The 19,444-nt window shown below is 33.9% G+C and overlaps 1 protein-coding gene across 1 annotated transcript in view; it reads right to left on the reverse strand.

The window, feature by feature from the left end:
* Positions 1–1,198: 1,198 nt before the first annotated feature.
* Positions 1,199–19,444, reverse strand: part of LOC141402554 (odorant receptor 63a-like) — a 49,799-nt gene continuing 31,553 nt past the window's right edge. Inside the window, exons 4-10 of the mRNA XM_073984064.1 lie at positions 12,765–12,953; positions 9,514–9,618; positions 8,264–8,429; positions 7,823–7,928; positions 5,814–5,915; positions 1,545–1,700; positions 1,199–1,476 (exon numbers count right to left, since the gene is read on the reverse strand). Coding sequence (XP_073840165.1) covers positions 1,426–1,476; positions 1,545–1,700; positions 5,814–5,915; positions 7,823–7,928; positions 8,264–8,429; positions 9,514–9,618; positions 12,765–12,953 — 875 coding nt within the window. The 3' untranslated portion in view covers positions 1,199–1,425. The remainder of the gene's footprint in view (positions 1,477–1,544; positions 1,701–5,813; positions 5,916–7,822; positions 7,929–8,263; positions 8,430–9,513; positions 9,619–12,764; positions 12,954–19,444) is intronic.

A 19,444-nucleotide genomic window follows, 5' to 3' on the forward strand; every position in this document is an offset into this window, starting at 1 on the left:
TTCGCCCGATGTCACTCAATTACGGATAATTGCGTCATATTTTCCTAATTTAATCAATATCTCACATACATTGCATTTGTAGTGAAAATATATATGAGAGCTATATCCAAATCTGAACCGATTTTTAAGAAAGAAAATTTGATTAAAATTGACCGAGTTATAGCAAAATCGGTGAAAGATATATATGGGGGCTATATCCAAATCTGAACCGATATCGACAATAGTTGAAATTTTTCATTCCTATGCCCTTATAAGTACTTGTGCAAAAATTCATCAACCTAGGTCAACCCCTTCTATTTTTGTCCACTTTTGTATGGAACCGGCAACACTGTGAGTCGTGAAAAAAAACGGGCTGGAGTCGGAGTCGAGCCAAAAATACCTCGACTCCGAAACTCTGCCCCCAAAGAAGACTATATACCAAACGTCAGTCATTTCGGTGGGATATTGAAGACACAACCTTCAACATGGGGGCTATATTAAAACGTGGAACTATACTGACAAACAAACATTTTGTCAGCTTTAAGAAATTTTGGCCAAAATAGAGTTGTTGTTATTCTAGTTATGTGACCTGACAAATAGATCTTGTCTCAATCCAGTGTATTTCCTGTATGGCAGTAATGTCGGCCTACTACCTTTCAACTACATCTGCCACCTTCTCTATAAAGAGTGTGAACATTCCAGGTGCAGGTTCACAGATCGTGGTATTTAAACGTTTGCGGGTGTGTTTGTTTTTATACCCTTAGCATTTATGCCTCATCGAAATAATGGTTTTAGACCCCAAGTATGTTTGGACGAAATGTATTTCTGTCTGTCTGGTGTGCACGATAACTCTCGAACTATGCAACCGTTCCGGTCCAAAATTTGGCATTCGTAATATTTTGTCCAAACTTAGTTTAAGTTCGAAGATGGGCCATATCGGCCCACTTCTTGAGGTACCTTCCACACAAAAGTTCGAAATTGTTCGGAAAAATTGTACTGCCGATAACTCTCTAAGAGATTAACGGATTTGGTCCACACTTTACACATCCTAATATATCTACCAGATTTAGATGACGTTTGAAAATGGACTATATTTGTCCACTCCTGCGGATACCTCCTACACAAAATTTCGGAAAAGTTCAGTTTCGGACATGCTCTCGAATCTCTTTGATTTTTGTTGTAACAACTTGTATTCGCTGCCCCCATTACGACAGTACAATTTTTTTATTATTTTTTGATTATTTTGGTTTTTATGCATATTTATTTGTTTTAATACTTTCATTGTGCAAATTCAAAGATATAATTTTTGTTAGTTTTTTTAAGATATTTTTAACTATTTCTCCGTATGTGTTTAACATTGTGAAGGCCGCATAGTTTATGTTATGCCCTGGTGCTCTAACTGCATATGTATAATGTCACGTTGCTCCATATCAAACGTTGCGTGTATTACATACACTTTTGAAGAAATAAGAAGTACGATACACTAGAACGAACAATCTAAAATGTATATAAGAAAAGTGAAAAGCAAATTATTTATCAAGTGGGTATATCAAAATTCCACCTACCGTTAAGAGAGTTACTGAGGACATTCTGGCAAAGCCCCCCACATCCAATTGTATACTATTATTGGTTTTCATAATCATTGTATGTATCATATGTTGGAAATGTCGATTCTCTTCGAACCATGCACAATTGTAAATAGTTGTGGGCAAGAGTTCGCTCTGGAATAAAATTTCGTTAAATAAAATAAATAATAAATTCCAAAAACCAGCAAAATAAATTGGAAATCATGCAATGTAGACTAGCTAGTACATTTACAGGATGTTCTGGAGCAGTGCTAACGAAGTTGTAAAAAAGGCTCTCCATTTTTAACATTTCAACAACATTCGCATGGCAACCTAAATAATGACATCCATTCTTCACGTCATTCGCATGACGTTCCAAAAATTACTCTGTTCGTTACATTATATTAGCATTATAGTTTGCTTATAGTATGGGCTTAACCCGCAGCATGAGATTTTATTTGTTTAAAGTTTATATCGGAAAGTAACCAAAGTAGCTGGGTCAAGTTCGCCCATTTCTAATTTTTTTTTTTTTTTTTTTTTTGAAACATTCGAGTTAAGATATCTTGGAATACTTACATTTTAGGTGTATAGAGTCTTTGGCAACTTTACTGAAGTAAATTTGAGGAATATTTTCATTGAAAATTTGAACCCTTATGCGGTTTATCAAAGTGGTCGTTTTGGTCCTTTTTTCGAAAATGGTTAAAAACTCCTTTAAAATGTGATCATATCAAATCAAAATATTCTACAAGATTGGTAGTCATAACATTTTACTATATTTACTCAGAATACACCAAGTCTGTAAATTGTATCTAATCGCCAGGAATCCCTAAAAATTAAAACACGATTAAGATTTAAAGTCGGTCTTCATCTTAGTTTATTCATAATTTTCTTACATAATTTACATAAATAGGCGCATCATGAATGACCATAACAAATCCATTTAGGATATAGTAATTTATGTCAATTATAAAGCAGCCTTCGACAGCCCACAACGTTCAAAGGCATTTCAAGCCATGTCTGAATTTGATATCCCCGCAAAGCTCATTCGGCTTTGTAAAATGACTCTAACTGACACAAGATCTTCATTTAAAATAGTAAAGAATCTCTCGGAAGAGTTTAGTACCAAAAGAGGTTTCAGGCAAGGAGGCAACCTTTCGTGTGATCTTTTCAACATCCTGCTAGAAAAGCTTATACGAGAGCCAAAAGTCAAAATAAGTGGCACAATCTACACCAATATCCACATGTTACTTGCTTATGCTGATGATATAGACATCATGGGACGATCCGTAAAAGAAGTAACCGATACCTTTATGAAGGTCGAAGGAGAATCTGCTAAAATGGGTCTGGCTGTAAACGTTGATGGTGTCGACGCGCAATGCGTTCAGTGAGCTCGGACCAACTGTTGAAGTTGGTTCCTATAATTTTGAGGTAGTAAAAGACTTCGTATACCTCGCCACAACTCGTCAAACTACAATAACGGTTTACAAAACACGTATACTTCCCGTGCTGATGTATGGTTCCGAAGCCTGGGTACTTGCGCAAGCAGATAAGGCAGTGCTTGGTGTGTTTGAGAAAAAATTCTTTGAAAGATTTGGTGATATTTTCTTAGTTGGGTCTATGGAACAAATCTTCTGTAATGGGCCAGCTAAGTAAGTAATTTATGTCAATTTCTAGGGTTAATTCCGTAAATGTCACCAAGCAGGAGTTACTCCCGATCATTGTATTATTTTGGATCGCGCCAAATCGTGTATGTGAGGGCCCATATGACACCTACATTTTCTTTGGATCATAGCAGTAGTCTTCTCACGTATTTTCACACAGAATGTAAGCAACCAATGGCTTATCCTAACTACGTAATTTAAGTTAAAAGTACTAAAAATACGCAATTTTAAAAAGTCCGATCTGGGTTTTTTGTATTTTTCAAATATTTATTCATCACAAATATTTAAAAACTATTTAATTGGAGCACGCAACATCTTCTGTATGAATTCATAACAAAAAACCATCAATAAGATATTTATAGTGTTCAATCACAATGACAATCTGGATAAAAATCTTAAAATATGGCTACTCGTATAACAAAAACAAGGTCTGCTAAGAATGTTATATGTTATGGTTACAGATTTTTTTTTGCTCAAAGACTCATAGTTAAATTTGATTTGGAACACTTCTTTTTTAACAATATTCGCAAAAAGTGAAGGATCCAGTATGGAATTAAATTTGATCCAGTATGGAATTATGTAAAATTAATAGGCCAAAATTAATTAATTTTAATTTAATTAATTAATCAAAATTAAAATAGTTTCATCCTAAAATATATACATTTTAATCTAATTTTCTTAAGAAAATAGTATTCCTAGATATATGGTTCATTCTAAAACTCATAGCGACATTTTTGTAGAGTTTTTCTTTTCTTACACTTTTTACCCAGAACCAAGTTTCATATTACTTTTATGTATCAACTCGAAAAAAGAAGGAAAAAATCATCAAAAAATTGGGAAATATTTTCACTTTTTTTCAATAAAAATAATACTGATATTTCCAGATACATAATGTAAATAAAGACTACATTTCTTTGGTGACCCATAGTGAAATTTGACGAGAAATATTTTTGTCTTTGACGTCATCTCTCTGAAATTATGTTTTGTGGGATAATTTTGAATAAACTCATATGATGTCCGACTTTAGCCCTAAAACGTGTTTTTCCTTCTTAGAGCTTCCTCGCAATTAGATACGATTTACAGATTTGATGTATTCTGAGACCTATAGACCCCTTTGATAAACCGCATGAAGGTTAAAAATTAAAAAAAAAAAAATATTCCTCATATCCTTCTCAGTAAAGTTGCCAAAGAAACCACCAGGCAAAATTGGAAGTAGTGCAATGTAGACTAGTTCTTTCACGGCATGTTTTGAAGCAGTTCAAGCGGTGTCGTGAAAGATGCACTCCATTCCTTACATTTTAACCGCATTTGGATGCGATCCAACGATTGGCATCCAATTCTCACATTTAAAGTGCATCCGAATGCAGTTCAAGGGAGTCGTGAAAAAGGCACTCCGTTCGATACATTTTTCAAAGATAGAAAAAGTGTGCATCAATTTCTAAAATTTGTATATAAAATAAAAAATACAACCAAAAGTTGGGAACATTTTTACGGTAACTCACGAGAGGAAAATTTCCTAATGAAGTGCTGTTGGAGTACTTGTCGAAATCTCAACTTGTAATGGGAAGACAATATAAGAACCCCTTTAACAGATGAAGCAAAAGCATTTCAGCTAGGATTAAATGGAGAGCGGACGGAACAAAATCAGTTGCGATTGAATTTAATGAAGAAATTTCATAATCTGTGTTATTGTTTTACACAAACAATAAATTCTTTTTATTTATAGTTGTATATAGGGATTAGAGTTGGGCAATCTAGTTCCTAGTTCCTTGTACTAGTTCCAAAGCGTATGAGTAACATCATGAAATATAACGTGTGATAGTAAGTATACGCAGTTTGTTCAAAGAAAAAATGTGGGCCATTGGAACTGCGAAAGGAACTAGATAGTTCCAAATAGTTCCTTTGGCACAACTCTAATAGGGATAGTTTGCAATGGCTTGCATCTTTGAACTGCATAAAAATACATTCCGAAGAGTGCCTTTAAATTCAATCCAAAGCACAGCATTAAAACACGTGCTTTGGGTGCAAATTGGACTGCATCCTATTCTACCCTAAAGGGTTAGTTAAAATGCGATTCCAAAGGGATAGTTAAAATGCAGTTCCGAAGGGTTAGTTAAAATGCAGTGCTAATGGAGTGCATCTTTCAGTAGTCACGCTCTTGTAAATATCATAAGTGAAAATGCATAATTTGATGCACTTCCAGATCACTTGTACATATGATTTAACTGCATTTTTGGAGCAAACATTTTGCCTAAATGCAAGGATTCTCGAATATTTCAAAAAAAAAAACTAGAAATGGCGGAACTTGTCCCTCCTACTTTGGTTACTTTCCGATGTAAACTTTAAAAACACGTCTCTCATATTTTTAGCTCTACTTTCATAATCTACCCAATTTTCCCATCGTTTAAAAAAATGAATTTTGTTGCAGAGTGAATTTAGGATGTAGGAGTTCCAATCAAAATAATTTTTTTTTTGGGTCAGTTTAATGTACATCCTTCCCAAGTGAGGTTGAAGCTGGTGGATAACGTACGAGTATCTATCACATCGAGAGCCTGCTGTCGATACAAATAATAATATTATTATAATGTACTTCGCCAAAATAGTTTACCTCTGAAGTGATGCGTTGCCCATTCAAACAATATATTAACAACTCATAAAAGGCCGCCAACAAATATAGACAGACTTTGATTGACGCCGAAATATCATTACCCTGTAATAAATAAATCTTTTAGTACAAATGAGGCTTAATCCACATGTTCAAAAAAATCAAAATGGCTATAAAGATCTAACTTAAAGCTTTTTAAATAAATAGTTAAAAAATCCTTAGTGCAGTATTTTTGTAGGTAGAATAACCTACTGTAGGAATAGGAATATGAGTTTTTTTTTTAAGTATGTATTTTAAAAGTTTCCGGTTAGATGTTTATAGTCAGTTTAATTTTTTTAACATGTGGGTTAGGTCGCTTTGACACTGAGCTAGAGCTGGCAAACTATCGATTAGATATTTTCAATATTTAATTTCATAAAACCAATACCTATCGATATTATCGTTAACTTGTCATCACCATTATTTGGAAATAAGAATGGCGGCAATGTCTATACTTATGTTGACATTTTGCAAAAATAACAATTGCAAAAAAAAAACAATTTCTCTTATTAAATAAAAATACCCAAAAAATACAATTTACTTTTCTGAAATATGGGCACGTGTGACTATGGACTTTCTTTCTCACATCCACAAACCGAAAAGCCGCTTAATTTCTATTCATTTCAGGAGTTTCTATCCCGATAATATCGACAGAAAGAACTACCCAGCAAAATGTTCGATGACCAATCATGAGATGAATCATGGGTGCAAGTGACATGTCATAGGTGAAAATTTAGGTGAATCACCAATGACAATGGAGTGACACACACTTTCACCAATTCATTGTCATAGCATTTTGCACCAGTTCATTGTCATAGCATCTTGCACCAGTTCATTGTCATGGTATTTTGCACCGGTTCATTGCCATAGCATCTTGCACCAGTTCATTGTCATGGCTTCTAGCACCAGTTCATTGTCATGTCTTCTTGCACCACTTCATTGTCATGGCTTCTTGCACCAATGCTTTGGATCCGGATTTTCGGCAATCATAAATAACATTTGTAATACAATTATGTAATTTGTTGAATTAATAAGAATACAATGCCCAGATGATTTTATCGCCAGATGTTATTTTTCTTTATTTTGTATGTAATTTTCAAAATTATATATTATATTAATCTGCAATATCATATTTATCTCTTCCGATAGCTGCAAGATATTTCTTTCAACTTGGGGTTCCGTTTTTCCAATATTCGATAAATTATGTGTCAATCGCACCAGGCTCATCATTACCATGTTTTGGTGGTCTCATTTATACTTATTTAAATGGCTTTTATTCTAAACAGAACATGTTGTTACATAATCCGAAGTAAGCATATATTTCCAAACGCACCGATCTTCTACTATGCTTCTCCATTTTTGGATGCCATGTTTTGTGACATCATATTCAACTTGGTCTTTCCATTGGAGTTTTGTTCTTCTTCTCTCGGGTCGCATAACGTCAAATGGCTCATATTCCGGTGGCATTTTTATCCATCCTGTTAACATTTTCTTTTGTTTTATACAATTTACATTGTATTTTTAATTAAAATATATAAATTTTGCCACTATCGATCACTTTCATCTGACTTTTATTTTCATTTTAACAATTACTTCTGCAAGTACACAATTATTCGGGTACATGAGTATTTGATAATTTATTGTGCGGGTACTTATCAATTTATTTAAACTCATGACAATATTATGACAAAGGTCGGATCTTTCACCACTTCAATTTCACTCATCGAAATTCAATTGCACTCATGAAAATTCGATGAAAAATCGGATCATTCACGACTTCAATTGCACTCATGCAAAAGAACCAGGGAAATTATGATTTCACATGGAATCACTTCCATTTAATTTTGCTGGGTATATATCGATATTGAATTTGAATTCTTAAAAATATTCGATACTATCGATGACAAAAGCCAGCTCTACACTGCGCGCCTCAAATATTTTTCACACAAAATACTGACAAATGCATATCTTACCATGTCGAAAGTGGCCTTAAAGGTCAACAAACAAATTAAAAGGCAACAAGTCGCAAATAATCCTAAGGAGAAGGCTTTAAACAGGTTGTTTAATCTATTGCAGAAACTATGCAAATTGGAAAAAGAAATTAAAATTGTGATTTATAAAACAAACAAATTATATAATATATATTGTTAACTCTGTTTTAGTTACCGACAAGAATACCGCGGAACTTGTCTAAAACGTAGCTGCTGGGGACGAAGAATTACTAAGTTGTAGACAAAATTCGTTATAAAAAGACTATTTTGTGTCAAACCGGCAGGACTTACCTAAATTCATTAATTTTACTGATTTTTGTCGGTAACCAAAAAAAAGAAAAAAGAGAATTCCACCTCATATCAATATGCAGAAAAAATCTTTAATTTATTTTCACTGTGCATTTATTATATTAACATTTTTACCTTAAAATCTGTTGATGTAATTTGATGCAGGCCTTCGTATAAATACATCTGTTTCTCGGTGGCACATGTTCAGAGGTACTGTACTCTATTAATTTGCGTAAAACCCTTATTAAAGTTAAACAATGTACGGATATAATACTAAAGAGCCCCGAACAGGTTATGGATCCTACAAAGAATTAGAGAAAATAATCGTATATTATATATATATATATATATATATATATATATATATATATATATATATATATATATATGGTAACATGGGGCGGCTTCACCACTGGGGCGCCTTCGCCAGCGCCGATTTTCTTGATAATTATAACTGCTACAGAAATGCCGTTAAAGGAAAAATTGTGAGTTTAACGAAGATCTTTCATCTCCCAAAAATTGGTATTTCTATAAAATATATGATTGCTGATGAACGCGGTTTCATGTTTTTGGGGTATTGCGAAAAATATTCATGGTAGGTATATTTTGTTATATCTTGTATACCTTTTGTGATATCAAAATTATATTTTATACCGTTAATAGACAACTACTGAAGAATATAAATCCAAATAATTTGCATGATAAAAGTAATTATAAATGTCATTATATTCATATTATGAACTATGTAGGGGGTGGGGCGGCTACGCCATGATAGGGGTGTTGTGGGTTAATGTGAGAAATATGTCAGGTTTAACTTAAATTGTTTATGCTATTGATATACCACGCTATAATGTGAAGTTGAAATCAAATATTGTGCTAAACCTATCTAATTTGGCAAAAATTTCATTTCATGCCTAAATTCAAGGTACCTACTTCAATTAACGGCTAGAATATGTTTCTTTTTGTAAATTTTAGAATAATTTTTGATTATTAAATAGAAAACATGTTCCTTTTATGCATAATGTTGATATTTGGGGAGGAAGTATGGTAAATGCCAGTTTAGAGTCCGTTGATATATGTCCTATGTCGATGGCGAAGCTACCCCATGGGTGGGGAGGCTTCGCCACTTTTTAGACATTTTGTAAATTCTCATAAATAATATTTTAAAAACAAAAATATAATCATTTATATATCAAAATTTATAGTCAAGACATGCTAATATTCTAACTAAAAATAATATTTGGAAAAACTTTAATGATGTCGATATGAGAACATATTGAACAAAAACGTGGCGAAGGCGCCCCATGTTACCATATATATATATATATATATATCCAATGAAAACACAAATGCAATTTGTATATTGTAAGACAGACAATTCATACCAACTGTTGCCATATATATTTGCATGGTTACAATAATGTATTCAACAAAGAAGTGCCATAAATTACGTTCTCCTTGATACCAAACGGGAAATGACGCAGGAAAAGCTAAAGAAATAAAATAATTAATTAATTGATTGCATCATAATTCCATAGCAGACTTGAGGTAATTTTAGTTATCGTTTCATCGATTTGGTATGGACAGCTGAAGGTCTCTATAACCTAACTGCTAGGGACTAGAATTTCTAGAAACAATTCGTTAAAAAGGTACACTCTCATGACTTTTCCCAAAAACGAATACATAGTGTAGTGCCATGCACATAAAAAATATGCATTACGAAATTATCAGCAGACACAAAACCACCACCACACAGTGGTTGAGAATCGTCAAAATTCTGTAACTTTTGAACGGATAAAGTTATAGTTCCACTCAGTATATAAGTCAAAGAGTTTATAGATAGATCTGATAATTATCATTAGTGCGCTAATTATCATTAGTGATAAATTATAATTTAGTGCGTTTACCTCAAAGAGTACTACAAACATTAAAAAAACTGATTCACGCTTTTGATCTATGTTATCAGAATGTGAGGGGGTTTAATTCAAAACTATGTATCTCGATTATATGTTGAGAGTTTAGGTTTCAAATATTCCATTGCTGCCCTCACAAAAACTTAGTTAAAAAGATCAGCTTTGAACACCAAATTACTCTGTCCTAAAAAGATCGATGAAAAAAGGGTTGTGGAGTTCATCGATCTTTTTAGGACAGAGTAATTTGGTGTTCAAAAGTGAGCTTTTTAACTAAGTTTCTGTGAAGGCAGCAATGGAATATTTGAAACCTAAACCCTCAACATACATAGTTTGAATTAAAACCCCTCACATTCTGATAACATATATATATATATAAAATTCGGTTGGGGTATAAAACTTTCCACATGAAATTTGTGTAGGTCCACCCCCATAGTACGGCACTTCCGAATTTCGAATTTTGAAGGTTTTAGCTTCAATATGCCACCGAAACATATATATATATAAAATTCGGTTGGGGTATAAAACTTTCCACATGAAATTTGTGTAGGTCCACCCCCATAGTACGGCACTTCCGAATTTCGAATTTTGAAGGTTTTAGCTTCAATATGCCACCGAAACGGCTGAAATTTCGTACTTAGTCTTTATTGTGGGTATAAAACCTTCCGTCATTTGTCGGTATTGCTCCACGTCTTCATATTGCCCCCATAGAGCAGGACCCCGACTTTTCCGATTTGATCAATTTAAGCCGCATTCTTCAACCGGAATAACTGCAATTTGGTATTTAGACTTCGTTGGATTTAGAAAACTTTTCTCCAGAAATGTCTCGGTATAGGTCAACATTTCATACAGCCTCCATACAACGGTGCCCCCAATTTTCGCCACCACACCACATAAATTAAATTTGGTATTTAGTCTTTGCTAAAGGTACAAAACATTCATGCTCTTGCATCCCTTGCAAAAAATCAGACAGTATTGGTCCAATTTTTGGTATAGCCCCATAATCCTAGTGCAGTGCCTTGCACTTAAAAAATATGATTGTGCCAAAAGCAGATTCACCCCAAAAAAAGATTCACTGCTTTAGTGCGTGCTTGCTTGCTTTTACATTTGTATTCACACGATTCGCAAATGCAGTATGCACAGTACTGCATACCACCACACAGTATTGTATCATCTTCTGTTTCAATAAATGAATACATTTGCCAAATTTCGCTTTTTCTTTGAGTTTCTTTAATAATACGATAAACCCCAATATTCATATTTGTTTTTATTGTCTCAACATTCATTTTTTTATGTTTATTATCATGTAAAGTTGAACAGAAATATATACTGCTTTTTGTAATGGAACGTGCTTTTCCGAAGGCAGCGTGCAAAAAAAAAGACAACGAGCTCTTTTAGTGTGTTGTGTGTGTGGCATTGGCACACTCTCATGAAAGAAAATGCAAAGCAAGCATTAGCATTAAACAGAGATGGCAATAGCAAGCAATGAAAAAGGCACGAAATAGCGAATATGCATTAAAAGCGAGTGGCATTTTGCGGACCTCTGCCATAGATGTCCATATACCCAGGTTTAAGTCCAGCTGGTATTGCCCAATTGTATGTATTTTTATCAAATCTTCGAACCGAGATTGCTGTAATTTAATATTGTGTGTTGCCAGAGGATAACAAAGCTCAATTCGGAAAATTATACCTTCCAATGAAACAATGTTTTGTTTCAATAAAATTAATTTTCAAAAACTCAAAATTTAGTAGTGCTTGTAATTGTTATCTATAAGAGGTTCGGGTCTTAAGGTCTCAAATTATTAGGGGAAGTACCCCACCCCCTCCGAAATTCAACTAAATAAACCGGCGGGCAAGACTGTACATTCCCAGAAAATTTCAGCAAAATCGGTTCTGGTTACCTGTAGTAGTAGATATAACATAATTTAAAAAGTGGGCGTCGTCATTGTTTCTTGGCGAACAATTCAACACAAAACTTAGCCAAATTGGCCCAATCGTTCTCAACTGATGCAATTACTAGTTATAAAGAAGATTTCCTATTCATGTGAACTTTTGCGCTAGTGATATAGTGGGCACTTGTTAAGTGGGGTACACACGATCAGTTTTGACTGTCAGTTTTGCTCAAATAATCGGTTTCTTGCCAGTATGGCCGTTCATTTTTGTCAGTCATCAGGCAACCACAAAATATTTTGATATTGCTGGACGGTTGGACAGTTATCGATAATTGCGAGAAATCGACAGTCAAAACTGATCGTGTGTACCCCGCTTTAGTACTGTAACAAACGTTTCATAGTGTTGCCACATGGAGGATGTATTCATTCCTTTCTATCTACATATATATGTTTATTCATTTGTCCTATTCCCCGATTTTCCAAATTCTCAGCCCAATAATGCTATTCATAATAATGAATAATAATGTAAGAAGCATCAATTTGTTATTACCAAAAAAATGGAATGGTCGATGGTCCTAGTATTCTTTTGACACCAAATTATTCTAGATTTAATAACATTTAAGTTTAAACTTATAGCCTGTTTATATTATAGTTTTTTTTTTGTCGGGTTAACCTTCTTTATGAGGATTTGTTCGACGTATACCCAATGTAATTGACATTTGAAACCCAGTGAGTTTGCTAAATCCGGTTATATATAAACGTACTGTTAAGTCTATTATAACGTATAAGAAATCAAAAATTCTATATTAAATTAGATATACATAAATTACTTACGAAACTGTAACATGTCCTCATTACCAATGTACAAATAATAAATATTTGACACTAGACAGTGACCAGAGTACCAACTACATATACCAAATACGGTTGCCCTGTTCAGTAACAACTGCCTTTTGATGTCGATCCATGAATCCTTAAGGATTTGAAATATGTCCTTAACAATATGTTCTTCGTCAATCAGGTCTGTAAATAAAAAAATTGCAAGTTTAAATATTGTTACGAATGTAACTGATAGGTTTAAGCTAGTTTAGATGAATTTCTGTTAATTTAAAAATTTGAATTGTATTATTAAGCAGTTACTTTATTATGTTTACAAAAACAACTACTGTATAGAAGTTTCTCAACCATTCAAGTTCTGTCCACGTTATTGTTTCCATTTGTTTGGCATAATCATGCAATTATCGCTTATGGGTACTTTACACGATATGTTTTTTACATATGAGTTGTCACTTTGCATATACATTTTGCATGGGAGAAGTGACAACTCATATGTAAAAAACATATCGTGTAAAGTACCCATTAGTTTGCTATTTGTTTGTATTCGTTTTTGTTGTACACTTTCATGTTTGTTTTGATAGTTGCATGACGTCATTACTGTCTTTCGATTCCCTTGCGTCTGTGTGTTTGTTGCACAGTTTATTTCTAGAGATTGCTAGATTTTCTAGAAGAATCGGCAACGGGAAGCTATTGGGCGTAAACACGGGGTGGATTCAAAAACAGCGTGTCAGTTGCGTTTGAGATGTCAAACTGAACAGTCGGTTAAAGAAGAAGTTAAAAAAACTATGTGCTTGCTAGAGCCAATCTGTGTACCTAAAGTCAATAAAACATTGTAGAATCGTAACACTGTGCAACATTTTTAAGGTAATCTTGTGCAAACAATTCGAACTGAGGATTTTTTGAAAGTACAGACCCAAACGACAAGATGCCCTAGTTGGGTTTTGTTGTGTCAGATCCAGCTCGGATTTTTATGGCCCCATCTAAACATGGTTAAATATTGAGTTTTTAAAGAAATTCGGGGCTATATCTCTGAAACCAATGCGAATCTTCTTCTGACCTCTGAAGCAAATTTGTAGATAAGGACAAGAATAAAATATTTGGAGAAATAATAAATTCGAAAAACTACATTTATTTTTTCTGAATATTTTCTGTTGGAAAAATATTCCCTGGAATGTAATACACAACTCTTGAGAACATGTCGTTGTTGTAAAATGCCTCTATCCCGTTGTTTTCAGTAGATTTTTTCAAGAACGATTTAATAAAAATGTCAATAATGTAGTGCAATCCGAAATGCGAGAATAAACTGTTGGTGTGAACTATGTTTGAGATACATGTTGTAAAAGATATGATATAAAACACCGCTGAAACAACATGAAGTAAGCATTTTAGAGTTTCAGAATGTCCTAAAGAATTGTTTAGAACTTTATTTGGAAGATTTTTGCAAAAGGTTACTAGGTTCAACTCCCAATAGTTTAGCCAATACTGACCAGAATTTCAGCAATTATGTAAAACGTTCCATATTTTATAGATTTTGATGCCCTAGATGGAGTTTTTCTTATGTGGTCTGTTCAAATGATTAATTCTTCTAGTTTAGGGCTACAATATTGCTAAAGACAGCAAGGCCAAATTCCTATTCGTTTCTGAGTTAAAGGCCTGATAATTGCAAAAAAGTGTAGTTTTAGCCGGTTTAGATGAAGCCATAAAATCCGAACTGGATCTGACAGGACAAACCCATACTAGGGATTTTGTAGTCTAAATATGTACTTTCAAAAAATGCATACTAGAAGTTGTTTGCATTTTCAGTGTTGCATCGTGTGATCTACGAAAAAGAACCCTGTTTTATTTGGTACAAATCGCATTGGGGAATAAAATAACGTCTACACGGAGATTAGTTCAACCTAATTTCGTAACAATTGGTGTCAGGAAGTGAGGTTACGATAATACTACAATAAAGTTTAAGAATACACGAGTGGAAGACTTGAAAAACGAGCACAGTAAATGGGAATTGTCATCTACAGACAACAAGGCTGAACTACAAAAACGCCTGTTAGAAGAGTTCGAGCGCCGTCACCTGAAAGTAATAATATCTAAGAATACTGAAGTAAATTACAAAATGATCGAGAAAATAGGTGCTAAAATGGAGATCATGGAGGAGAATTCGACAACAAATTGGAAGAAAATTTAGAAGAGAACTCTACAAAAATCAGGGAAGAACTGGAAAACATCTCGGTAGAATCGGGGTGCACTCATTGATATGAGAGAAGTCTCCCTTCTCCCGCCTGGGATGTTTGTGGAACAATTATATATGAAGAAAAGTCGAACAAATTTAACATTGATGAAGCCAAGGTTTGCGCTGTTATAATTGTGTACCACGAAATATGACCATAGTTGGATCAAACGAAGTGTTTTTTAATCAAAGCTCAAAAATGTGGCTAAAAAGTTTATTTGCGCGGAAGCTATGACCGCGTAAATGAATAAAAATAGGTAAAAACGCGTTGAAGCAAAAGAGTTTTTTACGTTGTCGACAGGGACGTACGTTTCTCCTTTTGGGAGAAACTTCCAATGAAATCTGAATAACGTTTTCATGCCACATCATTCCACTATTAAATACGAATTCCGTAATGAATATGCTCCATATTTGTTATGTCTTATTCAAGCTATGTTGAGGTCTCGAGGCTTTACACTCATCCTGAATCCAAAATAATTCAGTATTGTGGGAATGGAAGTGCATGAAAAATGTCTATTGGACAAAATGTATGAAGCGTTCTTCCTGGACTATATATTGAAAGCCAATTAAAAATTTGTTTCGCTGCCTTCACCAACATTTTTTTACTTGTTGCTAAACAAGAGGAGAAAATTATGAAGAAAAATGAATTTGTGTTCGTCAAAAACTGCTAAAATCTGCTAAATGTAGCATACTCACTTGCATTTCTCCCTATAATTGCACATATCGCTCATTTATATTTTAAAAAATCAAGTTTCGAGAAAAACGCGTTTTAAGTTGCGGAATGAAATTTGACTTCCCAACTTAAAAAGGTTAATACACAAAAAATAAAATAACTATTGGGATCATCTTTTGTACAGATTTTGCCAGATATTCGTGCTAAATTTCTGTGCAAGATCAAGGATGATTCGAATTGTTTTAGTTCTTTATAACCTCAAAAAACCTTTTTGTTGATTTATGCCAAACTCCTAGAAAACAAGCTGTAACTCGTTGATTTTTAGAGATATCAACATGAAAATTTGACACAAGATAAAATAAATGTCGTAGAAAAAATAGAAATTGCTAACTCAAAAAACCCGTTTTTTTATTTATGCCACTCTTTGAGTAAATGAGCGATATGTTTGGACGGACAGACCGTCCGTCTGTATCTCAGTTGTCTGGAAGGCTGGAGCGCATGATAACTTTCGAACGGATCAACCGATTTGGTCAAAGTTTTGGATCTCGTAAAGAAAAAAATTTCGCTAAAATGGTAGTAATCGATTCGATCTGAACTTTGCACATCGCAGTATTTCTTCCAGAAAGATATCGAACCCAAAATTGATTATATCGGTACAGTTCTTCAAATAATTTTTTTTTCCAAATGTACAACAAGTTCCAAGAGAATATGTGTGGCCAACATCTTTAGGTACGTCCCTCTCAAATTTCAACATAAGTGCAGCTTAAGACTGATCCTTTGGACTTTTTTGACATTTGTAGTCTTGTTTACTGCGATATCAAATTTTGAGGGGGAAAGTCCATGCTTCAAAGCTCTAAATTCTAAGGAGACAAACTAAAATGGCTTGTGGGAGCAGTAACTATTCATAGATGAAAAAAAAAAACAAAAAAAATATCGCCGGAGGAATTTTCAAATAAATCGCGATCAAAGTTCACATTTTTTGGGTTATTTTAGGTTTTCACGATTTTGCGTGGGAACGACAAGTCCTATCGAAATGGGACTAAAGAAAATGTTAAAGAGGATTTTCACTGCTACAACATTTTCCTTAGTTGCCTTTCGATAGGACTTGCCGCATCCAGCAAAATCTTGAAAATCTAAAATGAACCTAAAAATGTGAACTTTGACCGCGATTTATTTAAAAATCCCTCCATCTATTTTCCCAGGTGTAAGCCGTTTTCAACTAAAGTTAGTTAAGGACTCCATACATGACATTGTGGTATAAGGAGGCGATACAGTCAGTGCATTGTCCCAATTTGAACTTCTATATCTCAAAAATGGTAAAACTTAGGAAAAAGTAGTAAAGGCCAATCGTGTAGAGAATTTTTACAGCTACAACATTTTTAGTCCCATTACGATAGGACTTGCAATTTCCAAGCAAAACCGTGAAAACCTAAAAGACACCTAAATATGTGAACTTTGACCGCGATTTATTTATAAATCCATCCAGCGATTTTTTTTCTTCTTTTTGGAGTTTTCTCATCTATGAACATTGTAGTTTCCGAAACTGCAAAAACTTCCCAAGTGTAAGCACCTTTCAATTAAAGTTAGTTAAGTCGTTCTTTAACATTACACCAAAAGTAAAGAATGCAGCCGGAACAACAATCATGAAAATTTTCGACTTATATTATTTTGTCACGACTTAGCTAGAGTTTACCAATTGGTTTCTGAGATATTTGATCGACCATGCTGTGGCTTAGTCCAAACATGAGTTTTGTAGTCTCAAACAGTACTCTGAAAAGGATTTGGAGTCTATGAATCGTAGTCTGTATCGTCCGTTTTTAAATTTCTAAAGTTTTTAATTAATCAAATTTGGCGTTTTTATGGCATTAAAGAATAGTTTATTCTTAGGTTATCGACACAATAGCTAGGTATAGAAGTCCAATCTGTGCTCGCAGATACGTGTTATTCTTCTTTATAGAAGTCGTATGGGTATTTCGATATGTAATTAAAAAAATGAGGCGTTATGTTCGGGTCGAACTATACCCCTATACCCTATAACTCCTGTATAACTCAATTCGTCCTACTCGCGAATATAGTTAAGTAGGGATTGGATTAAAACGTGGATATATTTTAACCACTTTCTGCATGGAGGCTCTTTCACAAAAAGGAATCCCAAAATCTGTATTACAGCTGATATTCTAAAAATTAGATTAAGAGCTTTGAAATACTGAAAATCTTGCGATAGCAGAAATAATGGCAATTCTCTGTACTTTTAAAATGCTGGGATATACCATAACGTTGACCTATATTTTTAATCATATAGGTCCAAAATACTGAAAACGGGGCGCAACTTTTATATGGCGACTATACCAAACGTGGTTTCAATTTCAATTCTAAATATCTTATATTTAACTTATATTTAATACTCTGTAAAAAGTTAAAATTGTATCCTAAATATTGTGATCTTTCTCTACTGAATTTTTATACTTTGTGTCAATATTTCATATAAAATCAACAGCTAAACCTTAAAAACGCTTTACGTAACCCTACACACCATTTTCAATTTTCATGATTTTTGGTCAAGTTGGTGCGATAGTGCGGTTAGTGCGATATTTTTTCGAAAAACCCTATTTTTTGGGTACAGTATTTACAATATCCTTTTGATTGTGCTGGGACCCCAAGATATTTTAGTTTTTGACGGCCCGGATCATATAAATCATAGATCCTGAAAATCCATCCACTAGAACGGCGAAAACAGCAACAGCAAAAACCGAAAAATGTTAATTGCGTTTCTGTGGATCGTTTCCTTTTCAATGAAGAAACTGGTACATCACTCGCGTTTTTGGGAAAACAGTGGTTTAAAAAATTTAGTGGCATAGGAGCTGTAACTGATTTATCCCAAAAATAGTGTATGATGCTACATCCATGGTTCTTGATGGATTTTATCGAAATATGTTTAGATCGATGTATTTTTTCATGGATGATTGTGAAATCGGATGCGCATAAAAAGTGTATGCACTTTGTGCAAATTATAAGCGTTATACAGTTTATTGCACACTAAACTGCAGACGATTCTACATCTTAGCGGCCAAAGTAAATCCTGGCAAATGTGTACAAATTAAAAGAGAAGAGTTCGCTGTATTGGTAAACCGCATGCGCATCAAGTGATTTTGAAGATTTCGCAATTACACGTATTTCAAAATGAACATTACCCGATACAGTTTTATTTCAAGATTATACCCCATTTAAACGAACCTAACATTTATTTGAAAGATACCCATATCTTCTGCTAGATGTTAGCGTGTATTCGAGAAGTGATTAGAATAAAAAATGTGATTTTTTGCACCAAACATCGTTCATGTAGCGTCAAAAACAAATTTTAATTTTTTTCAAATGGAATATTAAAAAATTCTGACTTTTCCTCATATATAGAAATATGTTTGGATCCAAACAAATTTATGTTTGAGACTGGTTGCAAAGAAATATATTTTTGTGTCCAAACAAATATATGTTTGCAACATTTTGTAACATATGTATCTCAATTTTATTTGTTTGGGTACCAACATATTTTTGTCAAAGAGAGTAACAATAGGGCTCTCGCGGCTGCGGAATGCTGTTTTATAATAACGAACTGTGTGTATGGTGTAGTAGAAAACGCAGAAGCGACGACGGGAGGGTAAAAAAGTTTGTTTTTGCTTTGGTGGTGTGTATGCGGTTGCGGCCAAACGCGTGTCTTTCGTGTTCAGTCATTTGTTTCTGTTGTTTCTATCTCACAGTTAACCAACGTAGCAAACGAAG

The sequence above is a fragment of the Musca autumnalis genome, unplaced genomic scaffold, assembly GCF_047663935.1.
Source record: "Musca autumnalis isolate F117 unplaced genomic scaffold, ASM4766393v1 scaffold_4, whole genome shotgun sequence".
Taxonomy (NCBI): Eukaryota; Metazoa; Arthropoda; class Insecta; order Diptera; family Muscidae; genus Musca; species Musca autumnalis.